At 33.6% G+C, this 20860-nt stretch overlaps 1 protein-coding gene across 1 annotated transcript; it reads right to left on the bottom strand.

Annotated features, from left to right (window-relative positions):
• Positions 1-593: 593 nt before the first annotated feature.
• LOC132286263 (TMV resistance protein N-like) lies at positions 594-20460 on the bottom strand. The gene is made up of 6 exons (XM_059788559.1): positions 19994-20460; positions 19742-19846; positions 19532-19609; positions 18412-18496; positions 18262-18324; positions 594-1293 (listed from the first exon to the last, which is right to left on the bottom strand). Exons 1-6 carry the CDS (start codon positions 20449-20451, stop codon positions 1132-1134), a joined length of 951 nt encoding a protein of 316 aa, XP_059644542.1. The 5' UTR covers positions 20452-20460; the 3' UTR covers positions 594-1131.
• Between the last annotated feature and the right edge of the window lie 400 nt (positions 20461-20860).

The raw sequence follows: 20860 nt of genomic DNA, 5'->3' as shown, positions 1-20860 counted from the left end.
CATGTTTCATTGGATTACAAATTATCAAAAATTTAATATGGTTTTGTTTTTCCTCTTTATCAATATTCAGATTAAATTCTTTTATTAGAAAACGTCAATATGCAACAGTAGTAAGACCCATCACCACCGCAGAACACAACAATATCTCATTTGGTAGTGAAGTTCAAATTTTATTCTTTTAGGAGCTGGGAGCCAAGCTAAATGGAAAAATAGGATCCACAAATCCAACCCCAACTGGATGGGAAAGAGGCTTTATTGAGTTGAGTTAGGAGCAGGGCTGCGTATTGAATATATAAATGCATCCTAGTTATGTGATAATAGCGGAGAAATTAATAATTAATCTTATGCATTCATTAGAGACACGATTATGTCAAAGATACTTTACCTACGAGAAGACAAACAACTCAGGAATACTTCTATTTTTTCTTTATTTTTTGATAAGTAACTCAGGTATACCTCTATTAAGGCACATGGTAGAATATTAATTGAATTGTTTTTGTAACTAGATAAGCATAATTGAAATCTCTTTATCAAGTGACAAGCTGGGGGCTCAGATTACAAAATTTCAGGAGTTATCACAATTCTTGATCAAATTATGGGTTAAACATGATGAGAGTTCTGTTCTGTTTTGTAATTTGCTTCTCTCTCTTTGATTCTTCCCTTCTTTTTTTTTCTTCCTACCACTCTCAATACCTCACTTTCTCTCTTATAAATATAACATGAGCCCGAGAAGTGCATGGAATTATATAAAGGCCACTGCTATTACCAAAACAACATTGAATATTACAAAAGAAAGGTGCTGGCTGAGAACAATTGTACTATCTTCTTCCATAACTGCACATTATTGCTTTAACAATAGTGCCACCACAAAATAGAATCAATCAAATATCCATCTAAAAAGCAAAGGGTTCCCATATTGAATACAGCATTTTAACTTAAAAAAAGGAACAGGCAAGGAAAAAAGAAAAGGAATCAAACAAAAAGGGGGGAAAAAAAAAAAAAAAGGCCAGGCTACAAAATGCATTCATACGATTGAACATTATTGTAAAAAAATAAGCATGAGTTGTGGGGACAAAAATAGCATGAGTTTCCAACATGAAGTCTAGGGAGACAAAGGAAAAATTATATGCATCACCCGTGAACCACATTTCGGCTGTGAAGGTAATTTAAACCATTCAAAATCTGCCATGTATATACAGAAACTTGGGAATCCCCCAGCTGATACTTTTGATAGAGTTTTGCAAGCGAACCTTCAGCTACAAGCTCAAGGAAGATATAGAGCTTGCCATCCTTCTGGAAAAACCATTTTGCATACAGAAACAAAAAGAGAACATAAAGCTCAATCCTCATAAATCAAGATTGAAAGAGACAACAAGTACACAATAAACAAAGACCAAAACGAAAAAACACACAGGATATTTCCTTTCTTTCATCAACAACATAATGCCACCAACAATTGAGTGAATGTCTTGCTAAAGTTTTTATTTTGCCCCCCTTGAAAAGTCTTGCTAATGTTAGAAAGTCCATCAACAGCAGAAATACCTTACTTTTTTCCTCCTTCACCTGATGCTTTATTATTATTATTATTATTTTTTGCTTCAGGTCAACATTAAAACTTAGCTACAAGCACCAATTAGAAGCTGTTGTAGCTCGTAGGAAAAGATCAAAACACAACTTCGGTATGGTCTTGAAAAAGATTTAGAAAAAGTGAAAAGGATCAAGCCCCTCCCCGGATTTAGAAAAAATGAAAAGGATCAAGCTGTGAGATATATTTTTGTAATTGGCATATTTCGGTAACAAAACAAGTCCTAGTCGAGTTGTAATTTCATTACCATATCAGATTTGACATCGACTGCGGAATTGGAAGATCGTTTAGAAGAGGAAAGTACCGTTGATCATCGAAAAGGAAAGAACATGTTAGGACATCGTTTCCCACTTAGGACACAAATACCTACATGGTATATTTTACATAGGTTCCAAAATAGAAAATCCAAGTTCAAATTGGATTCTGTCATGTGGGAACCGGTACTTGGATTTGGGAACCGGTTCCAGAAGCTAAGATTCGAGGAACTTCATTCTGTCCTTTGGGAACCGGTTCCAAGAGTCCTGACAACAAAAGGTTTTCAGTTTCCTTGTTCTGTTTGAGTCCTTTTTTATCCAACTTTCCTTCCAAGTCCTATGCACTAAATTTCCTTTATTTTCAGAAGGAATAGGACTTTGTAAACCTCTATATAAACCATGTCATACACATAGGTTTATTAACGGCTTTTGTTATACAAATTCATTATTCTTAAAAACCTTAGGAAGATTATTTTTGCAGAAAATCAGAGTTGATTTTTCTGTCATCTTTCTAGAACACATACACATAAACACATAGTGAGTTTAGAGTTGTGTTCAAATCCTGATCGTAATCATACAGTTGCATCTACATCGATCAGACGAAAGCAGATCTACATCGAATTCAGATGATCGAAGAACAGAAGTAAAAGCGATCATACTTTGAAAGGGTTGGAGCATTCGAGGAGTGTTGTCTAATCTACCTGCTGCTCTTATACAAATATCAAGCATAAGCCTGAGGTCAAGTTGCTGTTGGACGGGGAGTCGCAAAGTTAGAGGATTGTCAGCAGTTGGTGTTTGGTAGAGCGATAGGGTGTAAGCCAGAGTCAAAGTTCAGTGTACTTTATTTCAAACATAGTGTATCGGTTTACTTTGGACTGCACAGTCCACGAGGTTTTTCCCATACAAATAGTTGACGTATTTTATCAACTGGGGTTTCTTCGATAAAATCCTGGTATCATCTCTAACTTTATACTTTGCTTTATTTTATCTGTATGTGATTAATTGTTTAATTGCTAAAATAAGTACAGTTGGAAAAAACACAGATCTGTTTTAAAATTATTAAAACTTTCTAAATATTTCGTTGTGTACGACTCACAAATTGGTATCAGAGCCAATCTTTACACATTAAGTTGATCCTTGTTGGTAAGTTTTGTTTTGTTTTTCAAAAATTGTTTTCAAAATCATGTCTTTTGTGTTAAAAGAAGGCGGTTCTAATTAGCATGGTCCTTTATTTGAAGGAGATAATTACAATTTTTGGAAATCAAAGATGAGAGCCTATTTGCAAAATTCTGGTCGTAAAACTTAGGCAATAGTCGAATCTGGCTATATACCACCTACAGTAGATACAGCTGTGGATGGTAAAGTAGTCAAAGACTTAAAAAATGCTTTTGTTTTTACTGCTATTGAAACTGAGCGTAATGATGCTAATGGCAAAGCTTTATATGCAATTATTAATTCTGTTGTTCCATCTGGATATGCTAGAATTTTTTATTGTAAAACTGCTAAAGAAACTTGGGATATTTTACAGGTTACTCATGAAGGACTTCAAAAGTGAAGTTATCCAAAATTCAGATGCTTTCTCATAACTTTGGGAACATCGTGATGAAAGATGATGAATTCTATTCTGATTTTTATTCTAGTATTCTTGAAATAATTTTTGAACTGCGTCACTTAGGTAAAAAAGTTAGTGATAAGAAAATCTATTAGAAAATCTTAAGGGCTTTATCTAAAAGATTCTAGATTAGAGTTAAAACCATCATTGAACATTGGGATTTGACTACCTATAAAGTCGATGAGATGGTAGGTTCATTGAAAACTTTTGAGATGCAGAACTTTGATTCAAATTAGAAGGAGAAGAATCTTGCTTTAAAATCAACACAGTTTGAGAATTCTGTGGATGATAACTCTGATGATGATTTTGCTTTTCTGTCAAGGCAATTTAATCAGATCTTACAAAGACAACAGAGGAGAATGAATAACAACATGGCTGATCCTCAAAATTTTGACAAGACGTCAAAATTTAGGTTTAATGAAAAGAAAGTACAAGAATCTAAAGAAATTGAATTCACTTGCTGGAATTGTGGTGGCAAAGGTTACGCATCCAATGTTTGTCCTAGTCCTAGGAAAGAACAAAATGATAGGAATAAAGGAAAAGCAATGAAAGTTTCTATGATTGAAAATTTTACTTTAAGTGATAATGATTCTCCTCATAATGATTCTAATGATTTTTCTTATGTCGTTTTTCTTGATAGAGGTCCTCATGTTGTTACTTTATTTGACTCTGATATTTCAGATAACGAAGACAATGACCTTCATAACGAACATGTACAAGAGGCTGAAAAGGCCGATGAAAGATTGAAGAAGATGGTCGAAGAAACCATTGAAGTCAAATAGGCTATCAATAAGCTAGCAAAAGAGCTTATCCAAGCAAAAGGAGAGAATGAAGATCTAAAGAAACAGATTGATGAAGGTAAAATGAAAGCTTTTGAAAGTAATTTTGTCATCACTGAGCTTGAGAAAAAGATCATTATTCTTGAGAATAAGGTAAGTATTGCTAACTCATTGAAGGAATGTCTTGTTTTGAAAAATGATTATCTTAAAATTGAATTGAAATCTGAATAAGATAAATTGAATGGATTCAATTTGAGTCAAAACAGTTTGAATAAGATAATTAACATGGGTAAGGATGTGAATGATAAAACAGGGTTAGGATTTGTTAAAGGTTCTTCTAGTAATCAAGGTAAAACAACTTTTATTAAACCTGCTGTTATGCCTAAACCATGTTTGCTTGATGCATCACATTCTGATATGTCTTATGTGCCTAAATTGTTGCATTGCACTTTTTGTAGAAAAAATGGACATAAGTATAACTCATGCCTTCACAAGAAAAAGAAAAACTTTTCTAAAATTCATTCTCAAAATTCTCATGCAAAGAAAAAGGTGCGTTCCAGGAAGAAAAAGAATGTTGTAACACCTAAGATTTATAGAGCTAAAAATTTACACAAGAAAGAGGTAAAGAAAAATAGAGAATTTCAGGAAAAAGATTGAGAACTATGTGGATCAAAAAAATCTGATTTGATTAATTATGTGCCTGTTGAGTCCATGGAACAAGTTTCTAAAGGGACTTCACCTTTAAACTGAGTCCTGAAATTTAGTGATCATAGCTTATGTTTAAAAGAAACTTTTGTTACCATTAGATCACTTGTTAGGGTTTGGTTAGGGTTTTGAGTTTCTGATCATAGTTTTCATGATATATTTGAGAAAATTCTTCCATTGAATTTATGATCTATCTTTAAATGCAAATTTGGATACATGCTTTTTGATTAAAAATAGATTCTTAGTTTGTAATCTGTACAATGAAAGTTGATTTGCACTGATTAAGGGATTTTTAGATTTGAATCTCTTAAATTCATAACTTTTTGTGCATTAGTCCAAATCTGAAAAATTTGATTAAAAATCTTTGAATTGTTGACTAGGGTATATTGATCACAATAGGTGTAAAGGTTATTGTCTGAAAAAAAAAAAAAAAATAAAATAAAATAGGAGCTTGAAAAAAAAAATCAGTTTGAAAAAGAAAAGAAAAATGTGAAATATGCTGAATTCTTTATTTAGGAAAAGGCTACTTATTGAGATGTGTTCGAAAGCTCCGATTAAACTTTGAAGTGGACTTAAATGAGTAAAAAGAAAGGTGGAGACAAGTTGAATTGGGGAATTGTTGTCTGCTCTTTAGAGTGAAAGCCACCTTACTTAAAAAAATTGCTTAAAGACAATTTTATCTTGATGCTTTTCGATCAATATGGTTTGGACAATGATTTATTGATAATTGATGAGATGGATTGCACACACACACTTGAACTTGCTAGATTGATTTCTAAATGTTTCATTAAAATTTGCAAGTTAAAATTCGTGTTGTGATTATTTTCTGAGAATTGAAATTGATTGAATATTCTGTGGAGTTGAAATTTTCATTCATAGATATCTCTGACAATTTTTCTAGAAATTTGGATCATGTGTGGACTTGAATGACTGCTCAATGATTTGTTCTTAATTTTGTTTTTAAAAATTCAAAAATAAAAAAAATAAAAAAACTATAAAATTCAAAAAGATTTTTTGATTTTAGTTTGTATTTTTTTTTTTTTTTTGTTTGATTTGATCATTGTGTGATTCAAAAAGTCCGATAAAAAATTTTCTGGAAAAATTTTCAAGTCTAAAATACATTCTGCCATGTCCCTACCGGTTCACAGATCCCCTACCGGTTCAAGGTACAAAGTAGCAAGGCCAAATCATTCTGGAGCTTGGATACCGATACCACAAGTTTGGTACCGGTTCGAAAGTGGTCCTCACTTTCGAAAGTTCACTGCTCGGTGGGAACCGGTTCCCACATTGGCTTCCGGTTCCTGGCAGCAAGTATAGGCATATAAGAGGTTTATTTTGCACTGTTGGGTATTGTTACATAAAATCTCTCTCTCTATATATATGCTATCTCTTTCCATAACTCCATACGTATATACATCATATATATTATCTTAATCTTGCATCATTATCATCATAATATTGCATAAACAACATTGAATCATTGGATTGCAAGTTGTGTTCAAGACTGAAGTTTGAGATTTGAAGAACTTTTGTGGAGTTTGGGATTTTTGACAAAAACTTAGAGGATTTGGTTGAGATTAGATCTTTGGGTCACTTTGTTGGAGATTGAGACTTGGTTGGGTTGTGATTGAAGATTTGTGTTACATAGTTGTTGATTGTTGGAGTTTTTGAAGATTCAAATCAAACTTGTCCAAGAATAAATGTTGAAGTGTACTCTAGGTGTTCGACAAAGTTACCGAGTGAAGTTTGGGGCCTTAAACCAAAATTTTCCGAACACAAGATGCCTCTAAGATTGTCCAAAAAGGTTAGAGGAAAGGGTATTGCTTCTCCTCCACCTCCAAATAAAGCCCGAACAACGATTTCCATCCGGGAACCATAAGAGGGTTTACATGCTTCTAGGGATGAACCAAGTTCGCCTATGCGTTCTTCCTCACCTTCTACTGAGATACCACTTAGGTATCCTTCAGTTTCTGATATTGGGAATATTGAGTTTGCTCAAGAACATTTCTACAATGAGCATGCATGGAAGGTATACACTAAGGTGTGTAAAGATGGTCTAATTAAGTCGTAACGTAATGTGAACTTGAAGAAACTCAAAGAAAGTCTAGGGAAAAAGCTTGTTGATCACATTGAGAAGCATAATTGCATTTTCTTCATAAAGATGGAGAGTACCTATAGTTTAGATATGGTTCATTATTTTTACTCAAATATCCGAAAAGTTCATGATTCTAGATATTTTGAAGTATCATTATTTGGCAAAGACTATGTGGTTGATAAGGAGGTGATCGGAAAAATTCTTGGTATACCCAAGAGTTTTATAAGCACGGGCTATCGTTTTTCACTTAATCATTCCAGACTAAAGTGGGAAGATATTTGCAATGCTTTATGTGTTCTAGACTCGCCGAGATATCCTGAGTATATACTATCTCGTTTTCTTACAGATGAAACGGCGTTTCTGAATTTGTTTGCCATCTCCAATCTTGGTTACTTTGGGAAGAACGATGTTATAGAGATATTATATCTTCTATCTATTGATGCACAGATATATCTTGATGCTATTATATTTATGGATTAATGGTAGCACACTACAAGAACAGTACCAAAAAGAAGTCATCTCCATTCCCTATGATCATCATGGGTTTGTATCGGCAGTTTGAGATTCCACTTCCACCCCATGCTCATCATATTGAGATTATGTCCGAGATGGTTGTTAGGGCTTTTAATAAGTCTAAATCTACCAGGGCTTCATCTAGGAAAGCTAGCAGGGGTTTAGCTATTTCGTTATCTCTTCTTGAGATTACTCAGCTTTTTCCGTCTAAACGGAATTTTACCACACAAGATGCTAATCTGCTATATTCCCTGATTCTTCTGAATCAGAAGGTAATGATGGATGTTGTTCTTGATCTACGGGAAGAGGTTAGATTACTTAAAGAATAAAGGACAGGTAGTACTTCTGAGGACGTCTACAGACTAGCCCCTCCAGATTCATTATTTGTTCTTGAGGATGACAGAGATGAGGAGGATGAGACAGATGAGGATGTCGAGGATGATGAGGATGGTAGTAGTAGTGACACTGATGGTGGTGATGAGGACGTTCTGACTACTACTATTCCGTTTGCTGGAGATGATGTTGATGCTTGATTCTATATTCATATCATACATGCATCACTTTTTTGTTCAGTTTTGATATTCTCATGACTTGATATTTTTGGATATTATCACTTGACTGCTAACATGTTATAAACTGATTACTATTTTCTCTGTTTAGTATTGTTTCTACTCTCAATTACCTGTTTAAATTGCTTAGTCAATTTTGTTCCAAAAAAGGGGAGAACAAGGTTACATTAAGGGGGAGAAAAATCGAAAATTTTTGGATAATTTATTTAGGGGGAGTTTTTAACTTGTTTTATTAAACTTTTAGTGGTAGTTTTGCTTGATCCATGTGCACAAATTCAGGTGAAATTTTGTCCAAGAGCAAAAGAGAACAAAATTTCGTGTTTCCGTAAACAATTGTAATTTACTTTTCTGCTTTAGGTAGATTACAAATTGTTTTTCGGGTTTATCATGAAATTGCCAAAGAGGGAGATTGTGAGATATATTTTTGTAATTAGCATATTTCGGTAATAAAACAAGTCCTAGTGGAGTTGTAAGTTCATTATCATATCAGATTCGACATCGACTGCGGAATTAGAAGGTTGTTCAGAAGAGAAAAGTACTGTTGATCATCGAAAAGGAAAGAACAACATGTTAGGACATCGTTTCCCACTTAGGACATAAATACCTACATAGTATATTTTTCATAGGTTCCAAAATAGAAAATCCAAGTTTAAATTGGATTCTATCAAGTGGGAACCGGTACCTGGATTTGGGAACCGGTTCCAGGAACCCTGACAACAAAAGGTTTTCAATTTCCTTATCCTGTTTGATTCCTTTTTTATCCAACTTTCCTTCCAAGTACTATGCACGAAATTTCCTTTATTTTCAAAAGGAACAGGACTTTGCAAACCTCTATATAAACCATGTTATACACATATGTTTATTAACGGCTTTTGTTATACAAATTCATTATTCTTAAAAGCCTTAGGAAGATTATTTTTGCAGAAATCAGAGTTAATTTTTCTTTCATCTTTCTAGAACACATACACATAAATACATAGTAAGTTTAGAGTTGTGGTGTTCAAATTCTGATCGTGATTATACAGTTGCATCTACATCGATCAGACGAAAGCAGATCTACTTCTACATCGAATTTAGACGATTAAAGAACAAAAGTAAACGATCACACTTTGAAAGGGTTGGAGCATTTGAGGAGTGTTATCTAATCTACCTACTACTCTTCTACAAATATTAAGCATAAGCCTGAGGTCAAGTTGCTATTGGACAGGGAGTCACAAAGCTAGAGGATTGTCAGCAGTTGGTGTTTGGTAGAACAATAGGGTATGAGCCAGAGTCAAAGTTCAGTGTACTTTGTTTTAAGCATAGTGGATCAGTTTACTTTGGACTGCACAGTCCATGAGGTTTTTCCCATATAAACAGTTGACGTATTTTATCAACTGAGGTTTCCTCACTAAAATCCTGGTGTCATCTCTAACTTTATACTTTACTTTATTTTCTCTACATGTGATTAATTGTTTAATTGCTAAAATAAGTAAAGTTGGAAAAAACACATATCTGTTTTAAAATTATCAAAACTTTCTAAATATTCCGCTGCGTGTGACTCACATAAGCCCCTCCCCGGCTGAAGTCAGCAAGCAAAACTTGACTGGATGACCCTGGTTGTGGCATTTCAATTGTAGCTACATTTGTCTTTAGGAGAACCAAGTTCGCTTATAGGTTCATACTCAAGGTTCTCTAAATAAAATGATAATTGGTCTTTAACAATATAAATTAGAACCCTATAACTATCCAGATTAGAATTCTAAGATGAACTCATCAAGAATCAACATCCAATGATCAAGAAAGTTAACTTGAGTATGAAGCTGGAGCTACTAACTACAATTCATGCGCTATGTGTGAGATATAATTTTTGTAATTGTCAAATTTCGATGTCAAAACAAGTTTGATCGAGCTGTAATTATCAAGTCACCATATCAAGATCGAGATCGGCAGCGGAATTGGAAGGTTGTTCAAGTTTGATAAACTTTGATCTACAAAGAAGGTATGAACAACACTTTATGAAGTTCTTTCCCATTTAGAACACTATACCTATATGGTATATTCTTCAAATTGTCAAAACATAATTCTTTCCAAGTTTTAAACCTTATTCAGGATTCTGTCAAGTGGGAACCGGTACCAAACTTAGGAATCGGTTCAAGAACCATAGTTTCGAAGAATACATTCTGTTCTTTGGGAATTGGTTCCAAAGATGGTTAACGGTACCAACTGCTGATACAGTTTAGGATTTCAGTTTCCTTTTCTGTCTAAAACTTCCTAGTTGATTTAGAATTCTTCCAAAAATCTTATGCACGAAAATTCCATTTTCATACGCATATCTAGGTCTTTGAAAATTCTATATAAACCTTGATTTACATCTAGGTTAGTACGGGTTTTGCACTACAACTTCATAATTTTTAAAAGCCTTAGAGAGATATTTTTGCAAAAAATTAAAGTTGATTTTTTTGTCATTCTTTGTAGAACATACACATAAACACAAGAGTGAGTTTAGAGCGTTGTTCAAATCCTGATCATGATTAAAGTCTTGCATCTAAAACGATCAGAAAAACATATCTACTTCTTCTACATTGACTCCAGATCTTGAAGAATAAAGGTGAAGTGATCACACTTTGAAAGGGTTAAAGCATTCGAGTAGTGTTGTTTGATTTACCGGTAATCCTTCTACAGATATCAAAAGTAAGCATAAGGTCAAAAGCTATTAGACGGGATGTCGTAAAGCCAGACGATTATCAGTGATTGGTGTTTGGTAGAATGATAGGGTGTGAGCCTAAGTCAAAGTCCATTGTACTTTGTTTCAAACATAGTGGACTGGTTTACTTTGGACTGCAGAGTCCACGAGGTTTTTCCCACACAAATAGTTGGTCTATTTTACCAATTGGGGTTTCCTCGCTAAAAATCCTGGTGTCATCTCTAACTCTATTACTTTACTTTATTTTATCTTGCATGAGATTAATTGATTAATTGCAAAAATAAGTAAACTTAGAAAGACACATATCTGTTTTTTTAAATACAAAACTTTCTACGCAAGTAATCTTCCGCTGTACAACTCACAAATTGGTATCAGAGCCAATTTCTACATATTGAGTTGATCCTTGTGTAAAGTTTTGATTATTTTCAAAAATTTGTTTCGTTATGTCTTATGCGTTGAAAGAAGGTGGTTCTAATCAATGTTGTCATTTATTTGAAGGAAACAATTGTAATTTTTGAAAATCTAAGATGAGAGCCTATTTGTAAAATTCAGGAGGTAAAACTTGAGCTATAGTTGAATCAGGTTATACACCACCTATAGAAGAAAAAACTATGGATGGTAAAATAACTCACGTTTTGAAAGATGCTTTTACCTTTACTGTTGTTGAAATTGAGCATAATGATGCTGATGGAAAAGCTTTTATGCAATTATAAATTCTGTTGTTCCATCTGAATATGCTAGAATTTCTGATTGTAAAATTGCTAAAGATGCTTGGGATACTCATGAAGGAACTTTAAAAGTGAAGTTGTCCAAAATTCAAATGTTTTCTCATAACGTTGGAAACATTGTGATGAAAGAAGATGAATTCTTTTCTAGCTTTTATTCTAGTCTTCTTGAAATTATTTTTGAACTGCGTCACTTAGACAAAAGAGTTAGTGATAAGAAAATTTGTAAGAAAATCTTAAGGTCTTTACCTAAAAGAATTCAAATAAAGGTAGAAACTATCACTGAACATTAGGATTTGTCTATATCTAAAGTAGAGGTTCATTGAAAAATTTTGATATGCAGAATTCTGATTTAAATCAGAAGGAAAAGAATTTTGCTTTAAAATCAACACAGGTTAATAATTCTGTCGATGATAATTCTGATGATGATGTTGCTTTTATCTCAAGACAATTTAATCAGTTTTTGCAAAGACAACAAATGAAAAGGAATGGAAATGGGGCCAATCCTAAATTTTTTGACAATGAGTTAAAATTGAGAATAAATGAAAAGAAAGTAGAAGAGTCCAAAGAAACTGAATTCACTTGCTGGAATTGTGGTGGCAAAGGTCACGCAGCCAATATTTGTCGTAGTCTTAAGAAAGATCAAAATGATAGGAATAAAGAAAAAACAATAAAAGTTTTTATTTCTAAAAATTCTACTTCTAGTAATAATGATTCTCCTCATGATGATTGCAATGATTTTTCTTATATCGCTTTTCTTGATAAAGGTCCTCATGTTGTTACTTTGTCTGATTCTGACATTTCAGATGATGAAGCCAATGAAGTTCTTGATGAACAGGTTCAAGAGGATGAAAAGGATGAAGAAAAATTGAAGAAGATGTTTGAAGAAACGATTGAAGTCAAATTGGTTGTCAATAAGTTAGAAAAAGAGCTTATTCAATCAAAAGAAGAAAATAAAGATCTAAGCAAATAGATTGATGAAGGAAAAAAAAAGCCTTTGAAATCGATTCAATCATCTCTGATCTCAATAGGAAGATCATCAATCTTAAAGATAAGGTAAGTAGTATTCACTATTGGTCAAGTCAAGTTGAATAAGATAATCAACATGGGTAAGAATGTGAATGATAAAACTGGATTAGGTTTTGTTAAAGGCTCATCTAGTAGTTAAGGTAAAACAGTTTTTGTGAAACCTGTTGATAATTCTATACCTGATCCAAGTTTGACTGATGTATTGCATTCTGATATGTCATATATGCCTAAATTGTTGCATTGCACCTTTTGTGGTAAGAATGGATATAACCATCATTCATGTTTTCAAAGGAAAAAGAAAGATTTTTTTAAAATTCATTCTCATGATGTTCATGCTAAGAAAAATGTGCATTCTAAGAAGAAAAAGGATTTTGTGTCACCTAAGAATCCTAAAGATGAAAATTTTCCTAAGAAAAAGGTAAAATATGAAAGAGCTTTTCAGGAAGTGAAAGTGAAAACTGTGTGATTCAAAAAGGATGATTTGATCAAATATGTGCCAATTGAGTCCGTGGAACTAGTTTCCAAAAAGGACTTTACCTTCAAACTGAGTCATAGGATAATTAGTGATCATGGAATGTGTTAATTGAAATTTTTTATTGCCATCAGATCACTTTTTAAGGTTTAGTTGAGGTTTTGAGTCATTGATCATATTTTTCATGATAATATAGGTGAAAATTCTTTGAGTGAATTTATGATCTATATTTGAATGCAAATTGAGACACATGTTGATTTGATAAATATAGATTCTTGGATTGTAATTTTTACAATGAAACATAATTTGCATTGATTAGGAGATTTTTAGATTTGAATCTCTTGATTTCATAGGGTTGTTTTTTTTTTTTTTTTTTTTTTTTTTTTGGCACTAGTCCATCTCTGAGAAATTTGATTGAAAATCATTAAATTATTGACTAAGTTTTATTGATCACAAAAGTTATAAAATTTATTGTCTGAAAAAAAAAAAGGAGCATAAAAAAAAAATGAATGAAAAAAATATATTCAGCATGAAAAAAGAAAAAAAAAAAAAGAAAAAAAAAAAGAAAGAAAGAAAAATTGAAAATTTGTTGAATTCTTTGTTGAGGAAAATGCTACCTATTGAGTTTATGTTGAAAGCTCTCATTAGACTTTGAAGATGAACTAATTGAGTAAAAAGAAAGGTGTAGACAAGTTGAACTGGGGAATTGTTGTCTGCTCTTTAGAGTGAAAGCCACCTTATTTCGAAAAATTGCTCAAAAATAATCTTATCTTGATATTTTTTAATCCATATGATTTAGACAATGATTTGTTAAAAATTGATGAGGTTGGATTTCACACACATACATGACTTGCTAGATTAATTTTTAAATTTTTTCAGCAAAATTTGCAAGTTGAATTTCATGTTGTGATTGCTTTTTGAGATTTGAAATTGATTTAAGATTTTGTGGAGTCAAAAATTTATGTTCATAAATATCTCATAAAATTCTCTGAAAATTTGGATCATGTGTGGATTTGAAAGATTTTGGTTAAATGCTCAATGTTTTTTTTTTTTTTTTTTTTTTTTTTTTTAAAAAAAATTGGTTGAAAAATTCAAAAAGATTTTGATTTTTAGGTTTTAGTTTTTCTTTTGGTTGCTTTGATCATTGAATATTTGAAAAATCTAGGAAGAAATTTTTGAAAATTCAAGTCTGTGAAGTTAATACTGTCCAGTTGCTACCGGTTCTAGGTTCTCTTTACCGATTCATGAATGCTAAGGTTGCAAAATAACCTCACTGCCTATTGGCTACCGGTTCTAACTTCCTCTACCGGTTCAGGAATGCAAGACATTGAACAATTCCACTCTGGCCATTTGTCATCAGTACCACATATTGGCTACCAGCTCAGAACTATGTTGCAAAGCATGCATGTGACTGCCACTTGGGAACCGGTTCCCAACTTGGCTACCTGTTCTTTGCAGCGAGATTTGGCACTTAAAGGCTTCATCGTGCACGCTGTTGGGCATTGTTACATCACTCATTTTCTCTCATAAATTGCATACTCTTTCTCTATATTGCTCACATCACATATATACTCACATCATCTATATTACTTGATCATCATTCCATCTTTACAATTATGTTCCATTGCATAATTGGAGTGTGAAATCATTGAGTTGAAGATTAGAGTTGATATTTGAATTGAAGTTTTGGGTGTTTACAAAACTTAGAGGATTTGGTTAAGTTTGCTTGAAGATCTTCGAGTTTATGATTGAAGACTCAGGGTTTCACATTGTGGACTTGATTGCATTGATTTCTTGTTGATTTTTGGGGTTTTTGAAGATCCAAACCAAGCTTTCTCAAGAAAATAGTTCGAGGTGCACGCCAAGTGTTCAATAAAATTAAGAGAAGTTTGAAGCTTTAAACCAAAATTTTACGAACTTCTAAAGAGGTCAAGCGTAATGGAGTTGCAGTTATAAGGGCTCCCAAGAAAGCAAGAACTGGCATCTCTATCTGTGAACCTCAAGAAGGTTTAAATGCTCCTAGGGACACTCCATCATCTCCTATGGACTCGGATTCTTCTATCATTGAGGTACCAGCTGGGTTTCCTTCAGTTTCTGCTACCGGGAAGATAGAGTTCACCCGTGATCACTTCTACAATGAGAATGCTTGGAAGGTGTACAAAAAAATTTACGAAGGCGGGCCAATTAAATCTAAAAGGAATGTAAATTTGAAGAAGCTCTGAAATAGTACGGGTCACAAGATTATGGAGAACATTGAGAAGAATAACAGGCTTTTCTTAACTACCATGGAGCACAGCTACTCTCCTGACATGGCACACTGTCCAATATTCGTTGAGTTCATGCTGATGGATATTTTGAGGTTTCTATTTTTGGGACTCATTATCGTGTGAATGAAGATGTTATTTGTGATATCTTGGGCGTTCCAAAGAGAGTGAGTAGTACGGGCAATATCCTACCCTCACTGAGTAAGGCCTAAATGGCAAGAGATCTATGATGCCTTATGTATTTCGGGTTCTTCGCGATTTACTGACCACATCCCTTCTTGCTATCTCACTAATGAGGCAGCATTTCTGAATTTGTTTGCTATGGCCAATCTTAGCTATTTTGGGAAGAAGGACGTGATTGTTTTGGATCGGGCTCAGGTATTATATCTTCTTGCTATTGGAGCAAAAATTCACATTGCCCTTTCTATTGTGAATTTGATGGTTGCTCATTACAAGAACAATACAAAAAAGAAGTCTTCTCTGTTTCCTATGATTATCATGGAACTCTACAGGAAGTTTTAGATTATGCTTCCTCCTAGAGCTCATCATCACGAGATTATGTCTGAGTGAGATCTCTGGGCCTTGAACAAGTCCAAGACTACAAAGAAGAATGCAATGAAAGTTATCAGGGTTCAGACACTGCTTCGACTTAGATTCTAGAGATTACGCAAATCTTTCCCTCCAAAGGGAATTTCATGAAAGAGGATGGGAATCTGTTGTATTCTCTACTGCTTCAGAATCAAAAGGCCATGCTTGATGCAATATGTGATCTCTAGGATGAGGTGAGATTCTTTAGAGGATAGCAGGTAGGTAGTTCTACTGAGGACGTCTATAAACCTACACCTCTAGATCCGTCTTTAATTCCTGAGGATGATGGTGATGATGATGATGAGGATGGTAATGGTAGTGATGGTGGTGATTTAGATGATATTCCTACTACTCTTGTTCCTTTTGAGGGTGATGTTGATGCTTGATTTATTCTGATCATACATTCATGCATCATATTTTGTTCAGTTTACATTGTCATTATTTTTGGATATTATTCTTTTGGATTAATGACATGTTATTAACTGATTAGATTGTTTCTCTTCTATTATATTCTTCGCTATGATATTTGCTTTGTCAATTTGTTCTGAAAATGGGGAGGACAATGGTTAATTAAAGGGGAGAAAAATAAAAAATTGGATAATTTATTTAGGGAAAGTTTTTATAAATTATTTTATTAAACTTTCACTGGTAGTTTTGCTTGATCCATGTGCAGGAAATCAGGTAAAATTTTGTTCAGGAGAAGAAGAGAACAGAGAAAAAAAAATTCCTTGTCCTTACAAATTGTAATCTATTATTTTTTTATCTTTCAATTTAAAAAGATCTCCTTTATTATAATTTTTTTTCTTTTTATTTTTAAGGAATTATTTTTAAGGAACCTTCTAAAATTTTTAGACATGAGAGCTATTTCATCATCAAAACTTAACACATACAAAATCCAATTCACCCTTATTCATAGGATTTTCCATCATAAATTTTTAAAAAACAAAAATAATTTTATTTTTTCAAAAACAAAAATAAATTTATTTTTTCACAAGTTATATTTGTTTTTAGGGTTTTGTCACGAAATTGCCAAAGAGAGATTGCGAGATATAATTTTTGTAAATTTCGATATCAAAACAAGTCTAATTGAGTTATAATTATCAAGTTACCATATCAAGATCGAGATCGACTACGGAATTGGAAGGTTGTTCAAGTTTGATAAACTTTGATTTACAAAGAAGGTAAGAACAACACTTTAGTAAGTTGTTTCCTACTTAGGACACTATATATAACTATATGGTATATTCTTCAAATTACCAAAACAAAATTCTTTCCAAGTTTTAAACCTTATTCACCTTATTCAGGATTCTGTCAAGTGGAACTGGTACCAAACTTGGGAATCGGTTCAAAACCATAATTTCGAAGAATACATTCTATCCTTTGGGAACCGGTTCCAAAGATGGCTACCGGTACCAACTACTGATACAATTTAGGATTTCAGTTTCCTGTTATGTCTAAAACTTCCTAGTTGGTTTAGAATTCTTCCAAAAGTCCTATGCACGAAAATTCCTCTTTCATATGCATATCTACGCCTTTGAAAATTCTATATAAACCTTAATTTACATTTAGGTTAGTACGGCTTTTGCACTACAACTTCATAATTCTTAAAAGCCTTAGAGAGATATTTTTGCAGAAAATCAAAGTTGATTTTTCTGTCATTCTTTTTAGAATATATACATAAACACAAGAGTGAGTTTAGAATGTTGTTCAAATCCTGATCGTGATCAAAGTCTTGCATCTCAACGATCAGAAAAGCAGATCTACTTTTTCTACATTGAATATAGATCTTGAAGAACAGAGGTGAAGCGATCACACTTTGAAAGGGTCAAAGCATTCGAGGAGTGTTGTTTGATCTACCAGCAATCCTTCTACAGAGATCAAGAGTAAGCATGAGGTCAAGAGCTGTTAGACGGGACATCACAAAGTCAGAGGATTGTCAGCGATTGGTGTTTGATAGAAAGCCTGAGTTAAAGTCCAATGTACTTTATTTCAAACATAGTGGATTGGTTTACTTTGGATTGCACTGTCCACGAGATTTTTCTCACGTAAACAGTTAGTCTATTTTACCAATTGGGATTTCCTCGTTAAAAATTCTGGTGTCATATCTAAATCTATTATTTTACTTTATTTTATCTTGCATGAGATTAATTAATTAATTACTAAAATAAGTAAAGGTAGAAAGACACACATCTATTTTTTTAAATACAAAACTTTCTACACAAGTAATCTTCCACGGTACAACTCACACTATGCATCAATATGATGCCAGAAATAGATTGATTTTATATCACCAACAAGACCATATATCGTAAAGCATATAATAAACTTTATAGAGAAAGAATGAATAATACAAAGAAGAACCCACTCAAAAGGTTGAAAGCATACCTCGTCTGTACCAAAATATTGAACTATGTTCTCATGTTCAAATTGACTTAAGAGAGAAATCTCCTGAACCAATTAACAAGGGATGAAAAACATATCAGGCAAACCTATAATGAATACAATTGCTTTATATACGTAATAGATTCTTCTCACTTGTTCAAGTTGACAAATGCTTTGCTTGCTCCGACTTCCTTGATCAAGCAAAGAAACCTCCTTTGCAGCAAAAAAGAATCCATCCCTGCGGAGAAAAAATTAAAATAAAAAAAAGAATAATATAAGAGGCAGTGAGGTAAAAATATAACATAAAGACGACGTAAGAAATAAGGGGCGTGCAATGGACAAATAAAACACGAGTAGAGAATAGGAGGGGATATCCTCCTTGTTGGGGACGGTAGAAGTGAACAAGAAGCACAATCAAACAGACAAAACATAAAATACCTAACTCTGGGCTAGTTCCACGGATAAGGAGATAACCATTATATACAATAGAAGAGAATACCAAAGATCGGACGTGGACACAAACTCTAACCCTAGAATACTTATCTTTTGTACTCCTGCTCACGGGTATGTTGACACATACCCAAGACTTACACTGTACGACTCCATGAGACCTCTCTCCATCAGTGCTCTAAACTCTCTCTACCCATAAACCTAAATCTCCACGGGCTATATGCATCTTTCTCAACTCATACCTCTCACCAATCAGTTTATAGGAGTCCAAAATCCAATTCCTTGTTGCAATTAGGCCTAGACTTGCCTAACAGTTAAGGGGCCAAGAATTGCAAATTACCATAGAAAATACGACTCTAAAATGTAAACCTAAATATTTATAGAATTTGAGACACAAAAGAAGGAGATAGAGATGAAACAATAAAGAGACAGAAAAAAAAAAAAATCAAAAGTAACTTTGCTTGTTGCAAATAATTCTGCCCCTAAGCAGATTCAAGAGTCCATTGGAAAAATCAACAACAGGAATATATATATATATATATATATATATCCCTAATTCCCAGCAAAGATAATGGAGAGGCCAAAATTTGGATGCCAATCGATAACCTATTTACAAACCTCATGATTTACAGGGTTCATCAATGTGTTCCAATCCTTTGAAGATAAGGTTACTTGAACCAAAGAACAAAATTTTTAATTGAATCCCTAAATTACAAAGGCAGCAAAGTACTAAGGAATTGTTGGAATATGTTAGTATAATGTTAGTTATATCTTAAATGTCATAAGAAGTACAGAGTATATATTTTCCAACAGAAAGACTTACTCAGTGAAACCTTGGTACACTGTTCCGAATGATCCACTTCCCAGAAAGTCACCCTTCTGCCAAGACTTTATATTGCGCCTAAAAAAGGAATGTATATATATATATAATCACCATTGTCGTTTTGATTGGAAAACAAGATCATCATTATGTCTTTAATTGGAGGTTGAAATTTAAAGACACCACTATTTGAACCAAACTCTAGAAACCTACACAGTTCTTGAACGTGATGATGATGCATTCCAATTGCGTACTCTGAGATGCTCGAGCGAGGATGCCACTTTTACAACAACCATCTCAATATACTCCGACTCCGGCCTGCCAAATTAAAAAAAATAAAAATAAAATTCAAAAAATGAAAGTAAGCAATTTTTACATACAGAGAGATGAAAGATCAAATAAGTGAGTGATAAAACTGGTAATGTTTTAGATTTCTTTTCCAAAGAAACGAGAGAGTTAAAGTACCGGTCTCCGGCGATATGAAAACCGGCAATATTGCTAGTCTCACGTAAAGCCGACCTCCAATTCTTCACCGATTCCAAGTCAAACAGCGTTTCGTGTTGGGCAAATGCTTTTGCATAACAACCCTTCTGTTTCCGAACTTCAAAGGGTTCGACGTCATAAAAGATGGGAATAACAATCTGATTGAGTGTTCTCCTGCAATCCATGATCTTCACAAGCTCCATAAGGCACCATTTTGAGGATGCGTAGTTTTTCGAGAATACGACAATCGAAACCCTTGATTCGACGATTGATTTCAGCAAATCTGTACCAATTTCATTTCCTCTTATGAGTTCATAGTCATCTCTGAATGTGTAAATAGCACGACGATTCAAAGCGGCCAAGAGGTGGCTCACAAATGTTTTGCGAGTATCAGCACCCCTGTAGGACAAGAACACATCATAAACATAGGAAGCTGACATTTTCAGAGCTCAAACAGATGAAGTGAAAGGATTTGTGCGTGAGAAGAGCAGGTGAGGCATAACCTCGACTTATATTAGTATATGAGAAGAAGACATGGTCAGTCGACTCAGTCCTCGTTGACGCAGTCCTCTCTTTGGGGGAGCGAATCCTCTCCATTGCGTTACCCGTCAATTCCCTCCGGTTCGGTTAAACTAACCCCGGTTAAGCTGTATAATGTACTGTATATACCAAAGTTAACGTACTGTGTAGTGTGGACATCACTTACCTGATACTACCAATACAACTTTACTTAATTCGACTATACTTGTACAAAGTAGTCTTAAATTTCAAAGGGTAAATTACCCTCCAGGTTTGTCCTATTAATCTTTCTGAATAATGACAACTTTTCAGATTTGATACACATAGTAA

Source organism: Cornus florida, unplaced genomic scaffold, assembly GCF_030987335.1.
Source record: "Cornus florida cultivar Cherokee Brave unplaced genomic scaffold, ASM3098733v1 CherokeeBrave_3.0.0_Hap2_Chr02, whole genome shotgun sequence".
NCBI lineage: Eukaryota > Viridiplantae > Streptophyta > Magnoliopsida > Cornales > Cornaceae > Cornus > Cornus florida.
Note: the sequence above shows the minus strand (reverse complement) of the source record. Positions and strands in the feature narration are given on the sequence as shown.

What these genes read in the sequence shown, in the direction of transcription:
- LOC132286263 (XM_059788559.1), bottom strand. Translation starts at nt 20,451, where the DNA reads ATGTCAGCTTCCTATGTTTATGATGTGTTCTTGTCCTACAGGGGTGCT. An exon ending in GCATTTGTCAACTTGAACAA is followed by an intron (nt 18,325 to 18,411) that starts GTGAGAAGAATC and finishes TAATTGGTTCAG; the next exon opens with GAGATTTCTCTCTTAAGTCA. An exon ending in AATATTTTGGTACAGACGAG is followed by an intron (nt 1,294 to 18,261) that starts GTATGCTTTCAA and finishes TGGTTTTTCCAG; the next exon opens with AAGGATGGCAAGCTCTATAT.